Source organism: Brassica rapa, chromosome A05 (genome assembly GCF_000309985.2).
Source record: "Brassica rapa cultivar Chiifu-401-42 chromosome A05, CAAS_Brap_v3.01, whole genome shotgun sequence".
Taxonomy (NCBI): Eukaryota; Viridiplantae; Streptophyta; class Magnoliopsida; order Brassicales; family Brassicaceae; genus Brassica; species Brassica rapa.
Genome location: NC_024799.2, coordinates 569,818 through 587,535, shown reverse-complemented (window position 1 = coordinate 587,535; position 17,718 = coordinate 569,818). Strand labels below are relative to the sequence as shown.

Genomic DNA, 17,718 nt, shown 5'->3' with positions numbered 1-17,718 from the left:
ACGGTATAGGCTATACCGACAAAATGGAGAAACAATTTAAATTAATGATGTTTTTTTATTAATTGACTTTGGCAGGATTTAGGAGGAACATTCAACTACAGACACGCTCTTGTCATGTTTGTTTTATAAAACTGTAAACGACTATGGTTGGTAAGTTTCTCACCTAGGCATCCTAAACTAATCAATAGTATTAATTAAGTTCATATATTTGATTATTTAATTAAATTAAAATATTAATGTGTTTTTGATAATTTCTCAAGAATATCAAAAGTAATTATGATGTGAGATATTCTTCTTTCATTGTCTTCTTTTTATTTATTGTTTAAAATATCCATTTAAGTATTTATGGATATGCTCTAAATCCCTCTAAAAAAAAGTCATAAAAGATAAGATTTGTTTTAAAAAAAAGGTAAGCATCTATTTTTTTTGACTGAAAGTATCTTAATATTTTATAGAATCATATCTATTTTGGGAGAGCAGACATTTATTCAAAGATTTAGTCTGACGTAAATCAAATTATTACCAAAACAAAAAGCAATGCAAGTGTGTGGACTGTGGAGTGAATTTATATAAATAAAAAAAATCACACTCGCTATCATACATGCATTTTAAAAGATTCCTTCCATCTGAACCGATCTTATTAAGCTCAACTCAATAGCTCCGGTCTCTGCTCACCTCAGCTCTTACGACGCCGGCGGAGATGAATTTGCGTTTTGCGGCGGTGGTATGCTGTCTTTGGCTGTGTTCTGTCGTGTGTGTGGCTCAGAGCGGATCTAGCAGTACTGACGATGCGATCTGGTCGCTGGAAAGTAAATTGATGGCGACATCTAATGCTTCACAGCTTCTCATGGTGCCTCTCACTTTGATTCAAGGAGCTGCCTCCAAAGGAGCTGGTTTGTACTCACTACCCTCTCTCTCTCTCTCTCTTTAGCTGTTTCTAAAATGCTTAAGTTGAAAGTATCAAAGCTTGAAACTTTGAATGTGCTCTGTTTTTGATAGTCAAAGGCTGAAATTTGCTCTGTTTTTGATAATCAAAAGCTTGAAACTTTGCTCTGTTTTGGATAGTCAAAGGTTAAAACTTTGACTGTGCTCTGTTTTTGATAGTAAAAGGTTGAAACTTTGCTCTGTTTTTGTTGCAGTGTGTCTGGATGGGACACTACCTGGTTACCATCTCCACCGTGGTTTGGGATCAGGTGCTAACCGCTGGCTCATCCAACTCGAGGTACAGTCTTTGCTTATTCACTCACAATTATAGTTTTGAATTTAGAAGATTTGATTTGGTTATGACTTAGGGAGGAGGATGGTGCAACACGCGGAGGAGCTGTATCTTCAGGAAAACCACACGCCGTGGCTCATCAAACCACATGGAGAAAGTCTTGGCCTTCACTGGAATCTTAAGCAACAAAGCTAACGAGAACCCTGGTTTGTTGTCCAAAACCATCATGAGCTTTTATCAATTTGCTTGCAGTGACTGAATAATCATTTTTTGGATGCAGACTTCTTCAACTGGAACAGAGTCAAATTGCGTTACTGTGATGGCGCATCTTTCACAGGCGATAGTGAAGACCAGGTTAGTCTAAGAGAGTCTAAGTGTTTTGAATTTAAACTGGATATGCTCTTGGCTTATACCTAATACAATGTCTTTTTTTGTAGAGTTCACAACTATACTATAGAGGACAAAGAATCTGGCAAGTGGCTATGGAAGAACTGCTCTCTAAAGGCATGCAGAAAGCAGATCAGGTAATGCATCTTTTGTTTTAACCTTCTCATGTTAATGTTTTGGCAAATCGGGTATAAGCGAAATGATTTTTTCAAACCGATTTTTAAAAAAATTGGTCTAAACGCCCGCCTAAACAATAATCCTCTATAAAACCCCTAACCACCGCCTAGCGATTTTTAGAACATTGGTTTTGACTCACTTATAAGTAAATAACTGTCACACAGGCTCTGCTCTCTGGATGTTCAGCTGGAGGATTAGCTTCCATCCTGCACTGTGATCAGTTCAAGGCAGTCTTACCTGGTACTACGAAAGTCAAATGCTTAAGTGATGCTGGAATGTTTATGGATGCGTAATTATCTTCAACTTTGTTTTAGTTTTTTAACTCTTCATAAAGTCTTTAGCATATAATAATAACGTTTTTTGATTTGGAAATGTAGAGTGGATGTCTCTGGAGGCCACTCGCTGAGGAACATGTTCCAAGGTGTTGTTACAGTACAGGTAAATCTCATGATGAGAGCAGTTCTTGCTCCTGAGGATGCATACACTTACTGTAAATCTTGATTGTGTTTTATAGAATCTCCAAAAGGAACTGTCCACTACTTGTACTAAGCATTTGGATCCAACTTCGGTATATATCATCTCTTCACTCTCTATTAAATTACTAATCATCAGGCAGGACTGGACCATCTTCAACCTAATCCTTTTGCCTCTTCTTTAGTGTTTTTTTCCTCAGAACTTGGTTTCAGAGATCAAGACTCCCATGTTTCTTCTAAATGCAGCTTACGACGCTTGGCAGGTAAATAATAATAGTCCCTTTCTTATTCATTCTCATGAAACATAAGTAATTGTATACATCACCAGGTACAAGAGAGCTTAGCTCCTCCATCTGCTGACAGAACCGGCTCTTGGAAAGCATGCAAATCAGATCACTCCCATTGTAACTCATCTCAAATCCACTTCTTCCAAGGTGACTTTCTTTGACTCACATCTCCTAATGTATCAATCATGATTGTTAACTCTTGTAAATTCAAAATGTAGACTTCAGGAGTCAAATGGTGAATGCTGTAAAGACTTTCTCGGCCTCGGCTCACAACGGTCTGTTCATAAACTCATGCTTCGCCCACTGCCAATCCGAGAGACAGGACACTTGGTTTGCACCAGATTCTCCTAAGCTTTATGGCAAGACGGTAGCTGAATCTGTTGGTGATTGGTACTTTGACAGGAAAACAGTCAAGGCCATTGACTGTCCTTACCCTTGTGACAAAACATGTCACGATCTCACCTTCTGAGTTTAACAACAACATCCTCAAACTCAAACAGCTTCTTGATTTTTTTTTTTTTTACATAATTTATGATGCTTATCTTCTCCTTGTCGTTGTGTTTGTTATCTGTGTTTGAGTATATGCATTGGATTTGAAAGCTGAAAGCTTGAAGGTGTATACCATTCTTTTAAATAAAAGTTGGTGAAAGTTGCATTACTAAGATATCTTTGATTGAATCAGCGAATCTGGTTAGTGAGTGATGATAACAAGTTCCACGTGCATGCCATTATAATATTCAATCCACTTCCCCAAATGTCACCAATATATAGTTACATTTCTCAATGGCTAAATAGCCTAGTAAAATATTCAATAAATTAGTTGGATGATTCTAAAGACAAGGTGATATGAATTTGAAGGCCTAACCACACTAGCCAACTCCTTGAGCATCTCAAGTTTAGTCCTGAGAGGGTCCCTTGTGTGTTGAAATTCAGTATCCTAATCGTTTTACACACTAAAAGATCACAGACCAAAAAACAGACTGACACATAATCCACGTGAAGGATTTACGAGTAAATTGTGTATCTTTTTCGACATTGAACAAAACAATATAGTATAGCTTTCATATTTACAAACAGAGAATTACAAATTCAAGAAAACCCATGTAATAACTATTAACTAGTAAGACATTAGACGGGATCTTCTTTAGGATCTCTGAAATTTCGTTACTGCCCCCTTGTTTATACAGCCAAGGTTGGTCCCATATGGTTTGCTTAGGCACCGGTGTTTGGTGGACTGTTCAGTTTCGGTCCGGGTGATTCGGATTTTCGGTGTTATGCTCAGAAGTACCATTCGAGTTTTACTAAATATCGGATCGGGTTCGGTTCCTTCGGAGTTCGGTTTGGATCGGATGTAACCAATGTTTAAAATCGTCCAAAAATATATTTTTTAAATCTAAAAAATTGACAATATTTTTCCAAAATATATAAATTGTTTACAAATTTAATTAAAAATTAGTTAAACTATCTAAATTAACTAAAAAGTAGCAATTAAAACAAACTAAAAAAATATTTTGAATATTCTAAAATATCTAAATCATCTTTAAATATATAAGAACATTAACATATTTAACTAATTTCGGATATCCTCGGATTTCGGTTCGGTTTGGGTTTTAACCAAACACCAAAGTACGAAGCTCATAAGTCCCGTTCGGATATTTTTGTATAACAGTTTGGATTCGGTTTCGGTTTTTTTCAGTTCGGGTTTAGGTATACACTTCGGATTGAGGTAAAGGCCTAAGTTTGCTTATAGAGCCAAAGTTGGTCCCATATAATTTGATAGTACCAACACCTATATGCCTTTATGATGTTTTCTACAATATACTTATAAAAAATATTTCAGTAGATAACTAGTTATGATTTTAATTATTTTAACCAAAAAAGTTCCACTATTGATATTCTACATGGTAAATGGGTGTTGTTCTATTTTTTTATTAATTAATTTAGTAAAACTTCATATGCTCCCTAAATCAGTGGACAAACCACAATAATATATCTATTCTAGAGAAACAGAGACATCAAGTGTTCTAAACCTCTCTGACCATCATCATATGTTAGTTCATGATACAACTATACATTAAAACAATATTATCATGATTTTTGAATTTTTCTCAAAATATATGTGTTAACTAACCGCTACAAAATATTCAGTTTTTCGGTAAATGGTTAATATACTGAAGCCTATAATTTATAGTGTTGTTTTAAAATTTCTAACCACATTTTATATTTGTATTAATGTATTCTATTTCTATTTTCTATCAATTAATTTAGTAAAACTTCATATGCTCCCTAAATCAATGGACAAACCACAAACAAATCCATATTCTAGAGAAACGGAGACAACAAAGTTTTGGAACCTTTGTTGTCTCCGTTTTTCTAGTGAATAGCGATTTTATAGGGGTTAGTCAACCAAATTATGGAGTATTACGAAGTTTTACTAAATTAATAATTCAAAAAATTTAAACGATGCCCATGTACTGTGAAATAGAGTTTAATATACATTAATAAAAATGTAGAATGTGTTTAGAAATTTTAAAACAACACTAAAGCTCATAGGCTTCAGTATATAGAGTATTTACGGAAAATTAAATATTTTCGTAGGAGTTAACCCATAGATTTTGACAAAAATTCAAAAAAATAAAAATTCTATTTTAATGCATAGTTGCATCCTTCACTAACATGTGATGAAGGTCGAATAGGTTTGGAACCTTTGTTGTCTCCGTTTTTTCTAGAGAATAGCGATTTTATAGTAGTTAGTCAACCAATTAAGAGAGTGTTATGAAGTTTTACTAAATTAATTGACATAAATTTAAACGATGTCCATATACCATGAAAGAGAGATTAATATGGATTAATACAAATGTGGAATATGTTTAGAAATTTTAAAACATCACTAAAGCTCATGGGTTTCAGTATATAGAGAATTTACCTAAAAATTAAATATTTTTGTAGGGGTTAACCTACAGATTTTGAGAAAAATTCAAAAATATGAAAATTCTATTTTAATGTATAGTTGCATCATTCACTAACATATGATGAAGGTCAAAGAGGTATGGAACCTTTGTTGTCTCCGTTTTTCTAGAAAATAGCAAATTTATAGTGGTTAGTCAACCAATTTAGGGAGTATTATCAAGTTTTACTAAAGTAATTGACAAAAACTTTAAACGATGCTCATATACTGTGAAAGAGAGTTTAATATACATTAATACAAATGTAGAATGTGTTTTGAAAATTTAAAACAACACTAAAGCTCATAGGCTTCAGTATATAGAGTATTTACGGAAAATTAAATATTTTCGTAGTGGTTAACCCATAGATTTTGACAAAAATTCAAAAAAATGAAAATTATATTTTAATGCGTAGTTGCATCCTTCACTAACATGTGATGAAGGTGAAAGAGGTATGGAACCTTTGTTGTCTCCGTTTTTCAAGAGAATAGCGATTTTATAGTAGTTAGTCAACCAATTTAGGGAGTATTATGAAGTTTTACTAAATTAATTAACAAAAAATTTAAACGATGCCCATGTACCATAAAGAGAGTTTAATATACATTAATACAAATGTAGAATGTGTTTAGAAATTTTAAAACAACACTAAAGCTCATAGGCTTCAGTATATAGAGCATTTACGAAAAATTAAATATTTTCGTAGGCGGGTTAACCCATATATTTTGACAAAAATTCAAAAAAATGAAAATTTTATTTTAATGCATAGTTGCATCCTTCACTAACGTATGATGCATGCCAAATAGGTTTGGAACCTTTGTTGTCTCTGTTTTTCTAGAGAATAGCAATTTTATAGTGGTTAGTCAACCAATTTATAGAGTATTATGAAGTTTTACAAAATTAATTGACAAAAAAAATTAAACGATGTCCATGTACCATGAAAGAGACTTTAATATACATTAATACAAATGTGGAATGTGTTTAGAAATTTTAAAACAACACTAAAGCTCATATGCTTCAGTATATAGAGCATTTCTGGAAAATTAAATATTTTCGTTGAGGTTAACCCATAGATTTTGAGAAAAATTAAAAAAAATTGAAAATTCTATTTTAATGCATAGTTGCATCCTTCACTACCATATGATGAATGTCAAATAGGTTTGGAACCTTTGTTGTCTTTGTTTTTCTAGAGAATAGCGATTTTATAGTGGTTAGTCAACCAATTTAGGGAGTATTATGAAGTTTTACTAAATTAATTGACAAAACATTTAAACAATGTCCATGTACCATAAAACAGAGTTTAATATACAATATTACAAATGTAGAATGTGTTTAGAAATTTTAAAACAACACTAAAGCTCATAGGCTTCAGTATATAGAGCATTTATGAAAAATTAAATATTTTCGTTGGCGGGTTAACCCATAGATTTTGACTAAAATTCAAAAAAATGAAAATTCTATTTTAATGCATAGTTGCATCCTTCACTAACGTATGATGCATGTCAAATAGGTTTGGAACCTTTGTTGTCTCCGTTTTTTCTAGAGAATAGCAATTTTATAGTGGTTAGTCAACCAATTTATAGAGTATTATGAAGTTTTACTAAATTAATTGACAAAAAAAATTAAACGTTTTCCATGTACCATGAAAGAGAGTTTAATATACATTAATAAAATGTGGAATGTGCTTAGAAATTTTAAAACAACACTAAAGCTCATATGCTTCAGTGTATAGAGCATTTACGCAAAATTAAATATTTTCGTTGGGGTTAAACCATAGATTTTTTGAAAATTTCAAAAAAATAAAAGTTCTATTTTAATGCATAGTTGTATCCTTCACTAACATATGATGAAGGTCAAATAGGTTTGGAACCTTTGTTGTCTCTGTTTTTCTAGAGAATAGGGATTTTATAGTGGTTAGTCAACCAATTTAGGGAGTATTATGAAGTTTTACTAAATTAATTTACAAAAAATTTAAACGATGCCCATATACTGTGAAAGAGAGTTAAATATACATTAATACAAATGTAGAATGTGTTTTGAAAATTTAAAACAACACTAAAGCTTAGGGGTGGGCATTTCGGTTTAGTTTCGGGTTCGGTTTGGTTTGGGTAATTTGGGTTTTATAAAACTCAAACCAATTAAAACCAAAGTAGCTTTGGTTTGGGTTTGGTTTGGGTTTAATTCGGTTCGGTTCAATTCGGTTTGGTTTAGATTTAGTTCGGTTTACATTATTATGGTCTAGTTTGGTTCGGTGTAGTTCGGGTTGGTTATAAAATATGAAGGCATCAGTTTTATACTTTTATTAAAAAATAATCAACTCATAAACGATAGAGTGAGAATATAAAAACTTATGCTACATGATTTACTATATATATATTGGATTATCGGTTTGGTTCGGTTTGGTTTGGTTTAAACCCAAACCAAACCAAACCGTTCGGGTTGAGTAAAACATGAACCAATTGGGTTACATAAAGAGCACGGTTTGGTTTGGTTCGGTTTAACTTCGGTTTGGTTGGTTCGGTTCGGTTCGGTTTGGTTTTTTTGCCCACCCCTACTAAAGCTCATAGGCTTCAGTTTATAGAGTATTTACGGATAATTAAATATTTTTGTGGGGTTAACCCATAGATTTTGACAAAAATTCAAAAAAAATGAAAATTATATTTTAATGCATAGTTGAATCCTTCACTAACGTATGATGCAGGTCAAATAGGTTTGAAACCTTTGTTGTCTCCGTTTTTCTAGAGAATAACGATTTTATAGTGGTTAGTCAACCAATTTATAGAGTATTACGAAGTTTTACTAAATTAATTGACAAAAAAATTTAAACGATGCCCATGTACCTTGAAAGAGAGTTTAATATGCATTAATACAAATGTGAAATATGTTTAGAAATTTTAAAACAACACTAAAGCTCATATGCTTCAGTATATAGAGCATTTACGGAAAATTAATATTTTCGTAGGGGTTAACCCATAGATTTTGATAAAAATTTTAAAAAATGAAAATTCTTTTTTAATGCATAGTTGCATCCTTCACTAACATATGATGAAGGTCAAATAAGTTTGGAACCTTTGTTGTCTCTGTTTTTCTAGAGAATAGCGATTTTATAGTGGTTAGTCAACCAATTTAGGGAGTATTATAAAGTTTTACTAAATTAATTGACAAAACATTTAAACGATGTCCATGTACCATAAAAGAGAGTTTATTATACATTAATAATACAAATGTAGAATGTGTTTAGAAATTTTAAAACAACACTAAAGCTCATAGGCTTCAGTATATAGAGCATTTACGATAAATTAAATATTTTCGTAGGGGTTAACCCATAGATTTTGACAAAAATTCAAAAAAATGAAAATTCTATTTTAATGCATAGTTGCATCCTTCACTAACATATGATGAAGGTCAAATAGGTTTGGAACCTTTGTTGTCTCTGTTTTTCTAGAGAATAGCGATTTTATAGGGGGTAGTCAACCAATTTATAGAGTATTATGAAGTTTTTACTAAATTAAAAATTCAAAAAATTTAAACGATGCCCATGTACCGTGAAATAGAGTTTAATATACATTAATAAAAATGTAGAATGTGTTTAGAAATTTTAAAACAACACTAAAGCTCATAGGCTTCAGTATATAGAGTATTTACGGAAAATTAAATATTTTCATAGGGGTTAACCCATAGATTTTGACAAAAAAAAAAAAAAAAATGAAAATTCTATTTTAATGCATAGTTACATCATTCACTAACATGTGATGAAGGTCAAATAGGTTTGGAACCTTTGTTGTCTCCCTTTTTTCTAGAGAATAGCGATTTTATAGTAGTTAGTCAACCAATTTAGAGAGTATTATGATGTTTTACTAAATTAATTGACAAAAATTTAAACGATGTCCATGTACCATGAAAGAGAGTTTAATATAGATTAATACAAATGTGAAATGTGTTTAGAAATTTTAAAACATCACTAAAGCTCATGGGTTTCAGTATATAGAGAATTTACCTAAAAATTAAATATTTTCGAAGGCGTTAACCCATAGATTTTGAGAAAAATTAAAAAAAAATGAAAATTCTATTTTAATGTATAGTTGCATCATTCACTAACATATGATGAAGGTCAAAGAGGTTTGGAACCTTTGTTGTCTCCGTTTTTCTCGAAAATAGCGATTTTATAGTGGTTAGTCAACCAATTTAGGGAGTATTATCAAGTTTTACTAAATTAATTGACAATAAATTTAAACGATGCCCATATACTGTGAAAGAGAGTTTAATATACATTAATACAAATGTAGAATGTATTTTGAAAATTTAAAACAACACTAAAGCTCATAGGCTTCAGTATATAGAGTATTTACGGAAAATTAAATATTTTCGTAGGGGTTAACCCTTAGATTTTGACAAAAATTCAAAAAAATAAAAACTCTATTTTAATGCATAGTTGCATCCTTCACTAACATGTGATGAAGGTCAAATAGGTTTGGAACCTTTGTTGTCTCTGTTTTTTCTAGAGAATAGCGATTTTATAGTAGTTAGTCAACCAATTTAGAGAGTATTATAAAATTTTACTAAATTAATTGACAAAAATTTAAACGATGTCCATGTACCACAAAAAAGAGAGTTTAATATAGATTAATACAAATGTGGAATGTGTTTAGAAATTTTAAAACATCACTAAAGCTCATGGGTTTCAGTATATAGAGAATTGACCTAAAAATTAAATATTTTCGTAGGGGGTTATTAACCCATAGATTTTGAGAAAAATTTAAAAATATGAAAATTCTATTTTAATGTATAATTGCATCATTCACTAACATATGCTGAAGGTCAAAGAGGTATGAAACCTTTGTTGTCTCCGTTTTTCTCGAAAATAGCGATTTTATAGTGGTTAGTCAACCAATTTAGGGAGTATTATCAAGTTTTACTAAATTAGTTGACAAAAAAATTTAAACGATGCCCATATACTGTGAAAGAGAGTTTAATATACATTGATACAAATATAGAATGTGTTTTGAAAATTTAAAACAACACTAAAGCTCATAGGATTCAGTATATAGAGTATTTACGGAAAATTAAATATTTTCGTAGGGGTTAACCCATAGATTTTGAGAAAAATTCAAAAAATGAAAATTCTATTTTAATGTATATTTGCATCATTCACTAACATATGATGAAGGTCAAAGAGGTATGAAACCTTTGTTGTCTCCGTTTTTCTAGAAAATAGCGATTTTATAGTGGTTAGTCAACCAATTTAGGGAGTATTATCAAGTTTTACTAAATTAATTTACAAAAAATTTAAACGATGCCCATATACTGTGAAAGAGAGTTAAATATACATTAATACAAATGTAGAATGTGTTTTGAAAATTTAAAACAACACTAAAGCTCATAGGCTTCAGTTTATAGAGTATTTACGGATAATTAAATATTTTCGTTGGGGTTAACCCTTAGATTTTGACAAAAATTCAAAAAAATAAAAATTCTATTTTAATTCATAGTTGCATCCTTGACTAACATGTGATGAAGGTCAAATAGGTTTGGAACCTTTGTTGTCTCTGTTTTTTCTAGAGAATAGCGATTTTATAGTAGTTAGTCAACCAATTTCAAGAGTATTATGAAGTTTTACTAAATTAATTGACAAAAATTTAAACGATGTCCATATACCATGGAAGAGAGTTTAATATAGATTAATACAAATGTGGAATGTGTTTAGAAATTTTAAAACATCACTAAAGCTCATGGGTTTCTGTATATAGAGAATTTACCTAAAAATTAAATATTTTGGTAGGAGTTAACCCATAGATTTTGAGAAAAATTCAAAAAAATGAAAATTCTATTTTAAAGTATAGTTGCATCATTCACTAACATATGATGAAAGTCAAAGAGGTATGAAACCTTTGTTGTCTCCGTTTTTCTAGAAAATAGCAATTTTATAGTGGTTAGTTAACCAATTTAGGGAGTATTATCAAATTTTACTAAATTAACTGACAAAAAATTTAAACGATGTCCATATACTGTGAAAAAGAGTTTAATATACATTAATACAAATGTAGAATGTGTTTTGAAAATTTAAAGCAAAACTAAAGCTCATAGGCTTTAGTATATAGAGTATTTGCGAAATATTAAATATTTTTGTAGTGGTTAACCCATTGATTTTGACAAAAATTCAAAAAAATGAAAATTCTATTTTAATGCACAGTTGCATCTTTCACTAACACGTGATGAAAGTCAAAGAGGTATGGAACCTTTGTTGTCTCCGTTTTTCTAGAGAATAGCGATTTTATAGTAGTTAGTCAACCAATATAGGGAGTATTATGAAGTTTTACTAAATTAATTAACAAAAAATTTAAACGATGCCCATGTACCATGAAAGATAGTTTAATATAAATTAATACAAATGTAGAATGTGCTTAGAAATTTTAAAACAACACTAAAGCTCATAGGCTTCTGTATATAGAGCATTTACGAAAAATTAAATATTTTCGAAGGGGTAAACCCATAGATTTTGACAAAACTTCAAAAAAATAAAAATTTTATTTTAATGCATAGTTGCATCTTTCACTAACATGTGATGAAGGTCAAATAGGTTTGGAACCTTTGTTGTCTCCGTTTTTTCTAGAGAATAGCGATTTTATAGTAGTTAGTCAACCAATTTAGAGAGTATTATGAAGTTTTAATAAATTAATTGAAATAAATTTAAACGATGTCCATATACCATGAAAGAGAGTTTAATATGGATTAATACAAATGTGGAATGTGTTTAGAAATTTTAAAACATCACTACAGCTCATGGGTTTTAGTATATAGAGAATTTACCTAAAAATTAAATATTTTCGTAGGGGTTAACCCATCGATTTTGAGAAAAATTCAAAAAAAATGAAAATTCTATTTTAATGTATAGTTGCATCATTCACTAACATATGATGAAGGTCAAAGAGGTATGGAACCTTTGTTGTCTCTGTTTTTCTAGAAAATAGCGATTTTATAGTGGTTAGTAAACCAATTTAGGGAATATTATCAAGTTTTACTAAAGTAATTGACAAAAGATTTAAACAATGCCCATATACTGTGAAAGAGAGTTTAATATACATTAATACAAATGTATAATGTATTTTGAAAATTTAAAACAACACTAAAGCTCATATGCTTCAGTATATAGAGTATTTAAAGAAAATTAAATATTTTCGTAAGAGTTAACCCATAGATTTTGAGAAAAATTCAAAAATATGAAAATTCTATTTTAATGTATAGTTGCATCACTCACTAACATATGATGAAGGTCAAAGAGGTATGAAACCTTTGTTGTCTCCGTTTTTCTTAAAAATAGCGATTTTATAGTGGTTAGTTAACCAATTTAGGGAGTATTATCAAGTTTTACTAAATTAACTGACAAAAAAATTTAAACGATGTCCATATACTGTGAAAGAGAGTTTAATATACATTAATACAAATGTAGAATGTGTTTTGAAAATTTAAAACAACACTAAAGCTCATAGGCTTCAGTTTATAGAGTATTTACGAAAAATTAAATATTTTCGTAGGGGTTAACCCATAGATTTTGACAAAAATTCAAAAAAATAAAAATCCTATTTTAATGCATAGTTGCATCCTTCACTAACATGTGATAAAGGTCAAATAGGTTTGGAACCTTTGTTGTCTCTGTTTTCTCTAGAGAATAGCGATTTTATAGTAGTTAGTCAACCAATTTCGAGAATATTATAAAGTTTTACTAAATTAATTGACAAAAATTTAAACAATGTCCATGTACCATGAAAGAGAGTTTAATATAGATTAATACAAATGTGGAATATGTTTAGAAATTTTAAAACATCACTAAAGCTCATGGGTTTCAGTATATTGAGAATTTACCTAATAATTAACTATTTTCGTACGGGTTAACCCATAGATTTTGAGAAAAATTCAAAAAAATGAAAATTCTATTTTAATGTATAGTTGCATCATTCACTAACATATGATGAAGGTCAAAGAGGTATGAAACCTTTGTTGTCTTCGTTTTTCTAGAAAGTAGCTATTTTATAGTGGTTAGTCAACCAATTTAGAGTATTATGAAGTTTTACTAAATTAATTGACAAAAAATTTAAACGATGCCCATGTAACATGAAAGAGAGTTTAATATACATTAATACAGATGTAGAATGTGTTTAGAAATTTTTAAACAACCCTAAAGCTCATAGGCTTCAGTATATAGAGCATTTACGGAAAATTAAATATTTTCGTAGGGGTTAACCAATAGATTTTGACAAAAATTCAAAAAAAATGAAAATTCTATTTTAATGCATAGTTGCATCATTCACTAACATATGATGAATGTCAAATAGGTTTGAAACCTTTGTTGTCTCCGTTTTTCTAGAAAGTAGCGATTTTATAGTAGTTAGTCAACCAATTTAGGGAGAATTATGAAGTTTTACTAAATTAATTGACAACAAATTTACACGATGCCCATGTACCATGAAAGAGAGTTTAATATACATTAATACAGATGTAGAATGTGTTTAGAAATTTTTAAACAACACTAAAGCTCATAGGCTTCAGTATATAGAGCATTTACGGAAAATTAAATATTTTCGTAGGGGTTAACCCATAGATTTTGACAAAAAAATCAAAAAAATTAAAATTCTATTTTATTGCATAGTTGCATCCTTCCCTAACGTATGATGCAGGTCAAATAGGTTTGGTACTATTTTGTCTCCGTTTTTCTAGAGAATAGCGATTTTATAGTGGTTAGTCAATCAATTTATAGAGTATTATGAAGTTTTACTAAATTAATTGACAAAAAAATTTAAACGATGTCCATGTACCATGAAAGAGAGTTTAATATACATTAATACAAATGTGGAATGTGTTTAGAAATTTTAAAACATCACTAAAGCTCATATGCTTCAGTATATTGAGCATTTACGGAAAATTAAATATTTTCGTAGGGGTTAACCCATAGATTTTGAGAAAAATTCAAAAAAATGAAAATTCTATTTTAATACATAGTTAAATCATTCACTAACATATGATGAAGGTCAAATAGGTTTGGAACCTTTGTTGTCTCTGTTTTTCTAGAGAATAGTGATTTATAGTGGTTAGTCAACCAATTTAGGGAGTATTATGATGTTTTACTAAATTAATTGACAAAAAATTTAAACGATATCCATGTACCATAGAAGAGAGTTTATTATACATTAATACAAATGTAGAATGTGTTTAGAAATTTTAAAACAACACTAAAGCTCATACGCTTCAGTATATAGAGCATTTACGAAAAATTAAATATTTTCGTACGGTTAAACCCATAGATTTTGACAAAAATTCAAAAAAATGAAAATTCTATTTTAATGCATAGTTGCATCATTCACTAACATATGATGAAGGTCAAATAGGTTTGGAACCATTGTTGTCTCCGTTTTTCTAGAGAATAGCGATTTTATAGGGGTTAGTCAGCCAATTTATGGAGTATTATGAAGTTTTACTAAATTAATAATTAAAAAATTTAACGATGCCCATGTACCGTGAAATAGAGTTTAATATATATTAATAAAAATTTAGAATGTGTTTATAAATTTTAAAACAACACTAAAGCTCATAGGCTTCAGTATATAGAGTATTTTCGGAAAATTAAATATTTTCGTAGGGGTTAACCCATAGATTTTGACAAAAATCAAAAAAATGAAAATTCTATTTTAATGTATAGTTGCATCATTCACTAACATATGATGAAGGTCAAAGAGGTATGGAACCTTTGTTGTCTCCGTTCTTCTCGAAAATAGCGATTTTATAGTGGTTAGTCAACCAATTAGGGAGTATTATCAAGTTTTACTAAATTAGTTGACAAATAATTTAAACGATGCCCATATACTGTGAAAGAGAGTTTAATATACATTGATACAAATATAGAATGTGTTTTGAAAATTTAAAACAACACTAAAGCTCATAGGATTCAGTATATAGAGCATTTACGGAAAATTAAATATTTTCGTAGGGGTTAACCCATAGATTTTGAGAAAAATTCAAAAAAATGAAAATTCTATTTTAATGTATAGTTGCATCATTCACAAACATATGATGAAGGTCAAAGGGGTATAAAACCTTTGTTGTCTCCGTTTTTTCTAGAAAATAGCGATTTTATAGTGGTTAGTCAACCAATTTAGGGAGTATTATCAAGTTTTACTAAATTAATTTACAAAAAATGTAAACGATGCCCATATACTGTGAATGAGAGTTAAATATACATTAATACAAATGTAGAATGTGTTTTGAAAATTTAAAACAACACTAAAGCTCATAGGCTTCAGTTTATAGAGTATTTACGGATAATTAAATATTTTCGTAGGGGTTAACCCATAGATTTTGACAAAAATTCAAAAAAATAAAAATTATATTTTAATTCATAGTTGCATCCTTCACTAACATGTGATGAAGGTCAAATAGGTTTGGAACATTTGGTGTCTCTGTTTTTTCTAGAGAATAGCGATTTTATAGTAGTTAGTCTACCAATTTCGAGAGTATTATGAAGTTTTACTAAATTAATTGACAAAAATTTAAACGATGTCCATGTACCATGAAAGAGAGTTTAATATAGATTAATACAAATGTGGAATGTGTTTAGAAATTTTAAAACGTCACTAAAGCTCATGAGTTTATGTATATAGAGAATTTACCTAAAAAATTAAATATTTTCGTAGGGGTTAACCTATAGATTTTGAGAAAAATTCAAAAAAATGAAAATTCTATTTTAATGTATAGTTGCATCTTTCACTAATATATGATGAATGTCATAGAGGTATGAAACCTTTGTTGTCTCCGTTTTTCTAGAAAATAGCAATTTAATAGTGGTTAGTTAACCAATTTAGGGAGTATTATGAAGTTTTACTAAATTAATTAACAAAACATTTAAACGATTCCCATGTACCATGAAAGATAGTTTAATATAAATTAATACAAAAGTAGAATGTGCTTAGAAATTTTAAAACAACACTAAAGCTCATAGGCTTCAGTATATAGAGCATTTACGAAAAATTAAATGTTTTCGTAGGGGTAAACCCATAGATTTTGACAAAAATTCAAAAAAATAAAAATTCTATTTTAATGCATAGTTGCATCCTTCAGTAACATGTGATGAAGGTCAAATAGGTTTGAAACCTTTGTTGTCTCCGTTTTTTCTAGAGAATAGCGATTTTATAGTAGTTAGTCAACCAATTTAGAGAGTATTATGAAGTTTTACTAAATTAATTGACATAATTTTAAACGATGTCCATATACCATGAAAGAGAGTTTAATATGGATTAATACAAATGTGGAATGTGTTTAGAAATTTTAAAACATCACTACAGTTCATGGGTTTCAGTATATAGAGAATTTACCTAAAAAATAAATATTTTCGGAGGGGTTAACCCATAGATTTTGAGAAAAATTCAAAAAAATGAAAATTATATTTTAATGTATAGTTGCATCATTCACTAACATATGATGAAGGTCAAAGAGGTATGGAACTTTTGTTGTCTCTGTTTTTCTAGAAAATAGCGATTTTATAGTGGTTAGTCAACCAATTTAGGGAGTATTATCAAGTTTTACTAAAGTAATTGACAAAAAATTTAAACGATGCCCATATGCTGTGAAAGAGAGTTTAATATACATTAATACAAATGTATAATGTGTTTTGAAAATTTAAAACAACACTAAAGCTCATATGCTTCAGTATATAGAGTATTTACAGAAAATTAAATATTTTCGTAGTGGTTAACCCATAAATTTTGAGAAAAAATCAAAAAAATGAAAATTCTATTTTAATGTATAGTTGCATCATTCACTAACATATGATGAAGGTCAAAGAGGTATTGAACTTTTGTTGTCTCTGTTTTTTTAGAAAATAGCGATTTTATAGTGGTTAGTCAACCAATTTAGGGAGTATTATCAAGTTTTACTAAATTAATTTACAAAAAATTTAAACGATGCCCATATACTGTGAAAGAGAGTTAAATATACATTAATACAAATGTAGAATGTGTTTTGAAAATTTAAAACAACACTAAAGCTCATAGGCTTCAGTTTATAGAGTATTTACGAAAAATTAAATATTTTCGTTGGGGTTAACCCATAGATTTTGACAAAAATTCAAAAAAATAAAAATTCTATTTTAATGCATAGTCGCATCCTTCACTAACATGTGATGAAGGTCAAATAGGTTTGGAACCTTTGTTGTCTCTGTTTTCTCTAGAGAATAGCGATTTTATAGTAGT

At 29.7% G+C, this 17,718-nt stretch overlaps 1 protein-coding gene and 1 long non-coding RNA gene across 2 annotated transcripts; both read left to right on the top strand.

Moving 5' to 3' along the window:
• The first annotated feature begins 563 nt into the window (after nt 1–563).
• On the top strand, nt 564–3,204 carry LOC103866417 (pectin acetylesterase 3). The gene is made up of 11 exons (XM_009144332.3): nt 564–893; nt 1,140–1,222; nt 1,293–1,422; nt 1,497–1,570; nt 1,654–1,740; nt 1,945–2,069; nt 2,158–2,218; nt 2,295–2,348; nt 2,439–2,516; nt 2,582–2,687; nt 2,759–3,204. Exons 1-11 carry the CDS (start codon nt 701–703, stop codon nt 3,007–3,009), a joined length of 1,242 nt encoding a protein of 413 aa, XP_009142580.1. The 5' UTR covers nt 564–700; the 3' UTR covers nt 3,010–3,204.
• Nucleotides 3,205–8,424: 5,220 nt separating this feature from the next.
• Nucleotides 8,425–14,704, top strand: LOC117134037. Its single transcript, XR_004458148.1, has 2 exons — nt 8,425–8,615; nt 14,235–14,704. It is a non-coding gene; the product is annotated as an uncharacterized LOC117134037 (long non-coding RNA).
• Nucleotides 14,705–17,718: the final 3,014 nt, after the last annotated feature.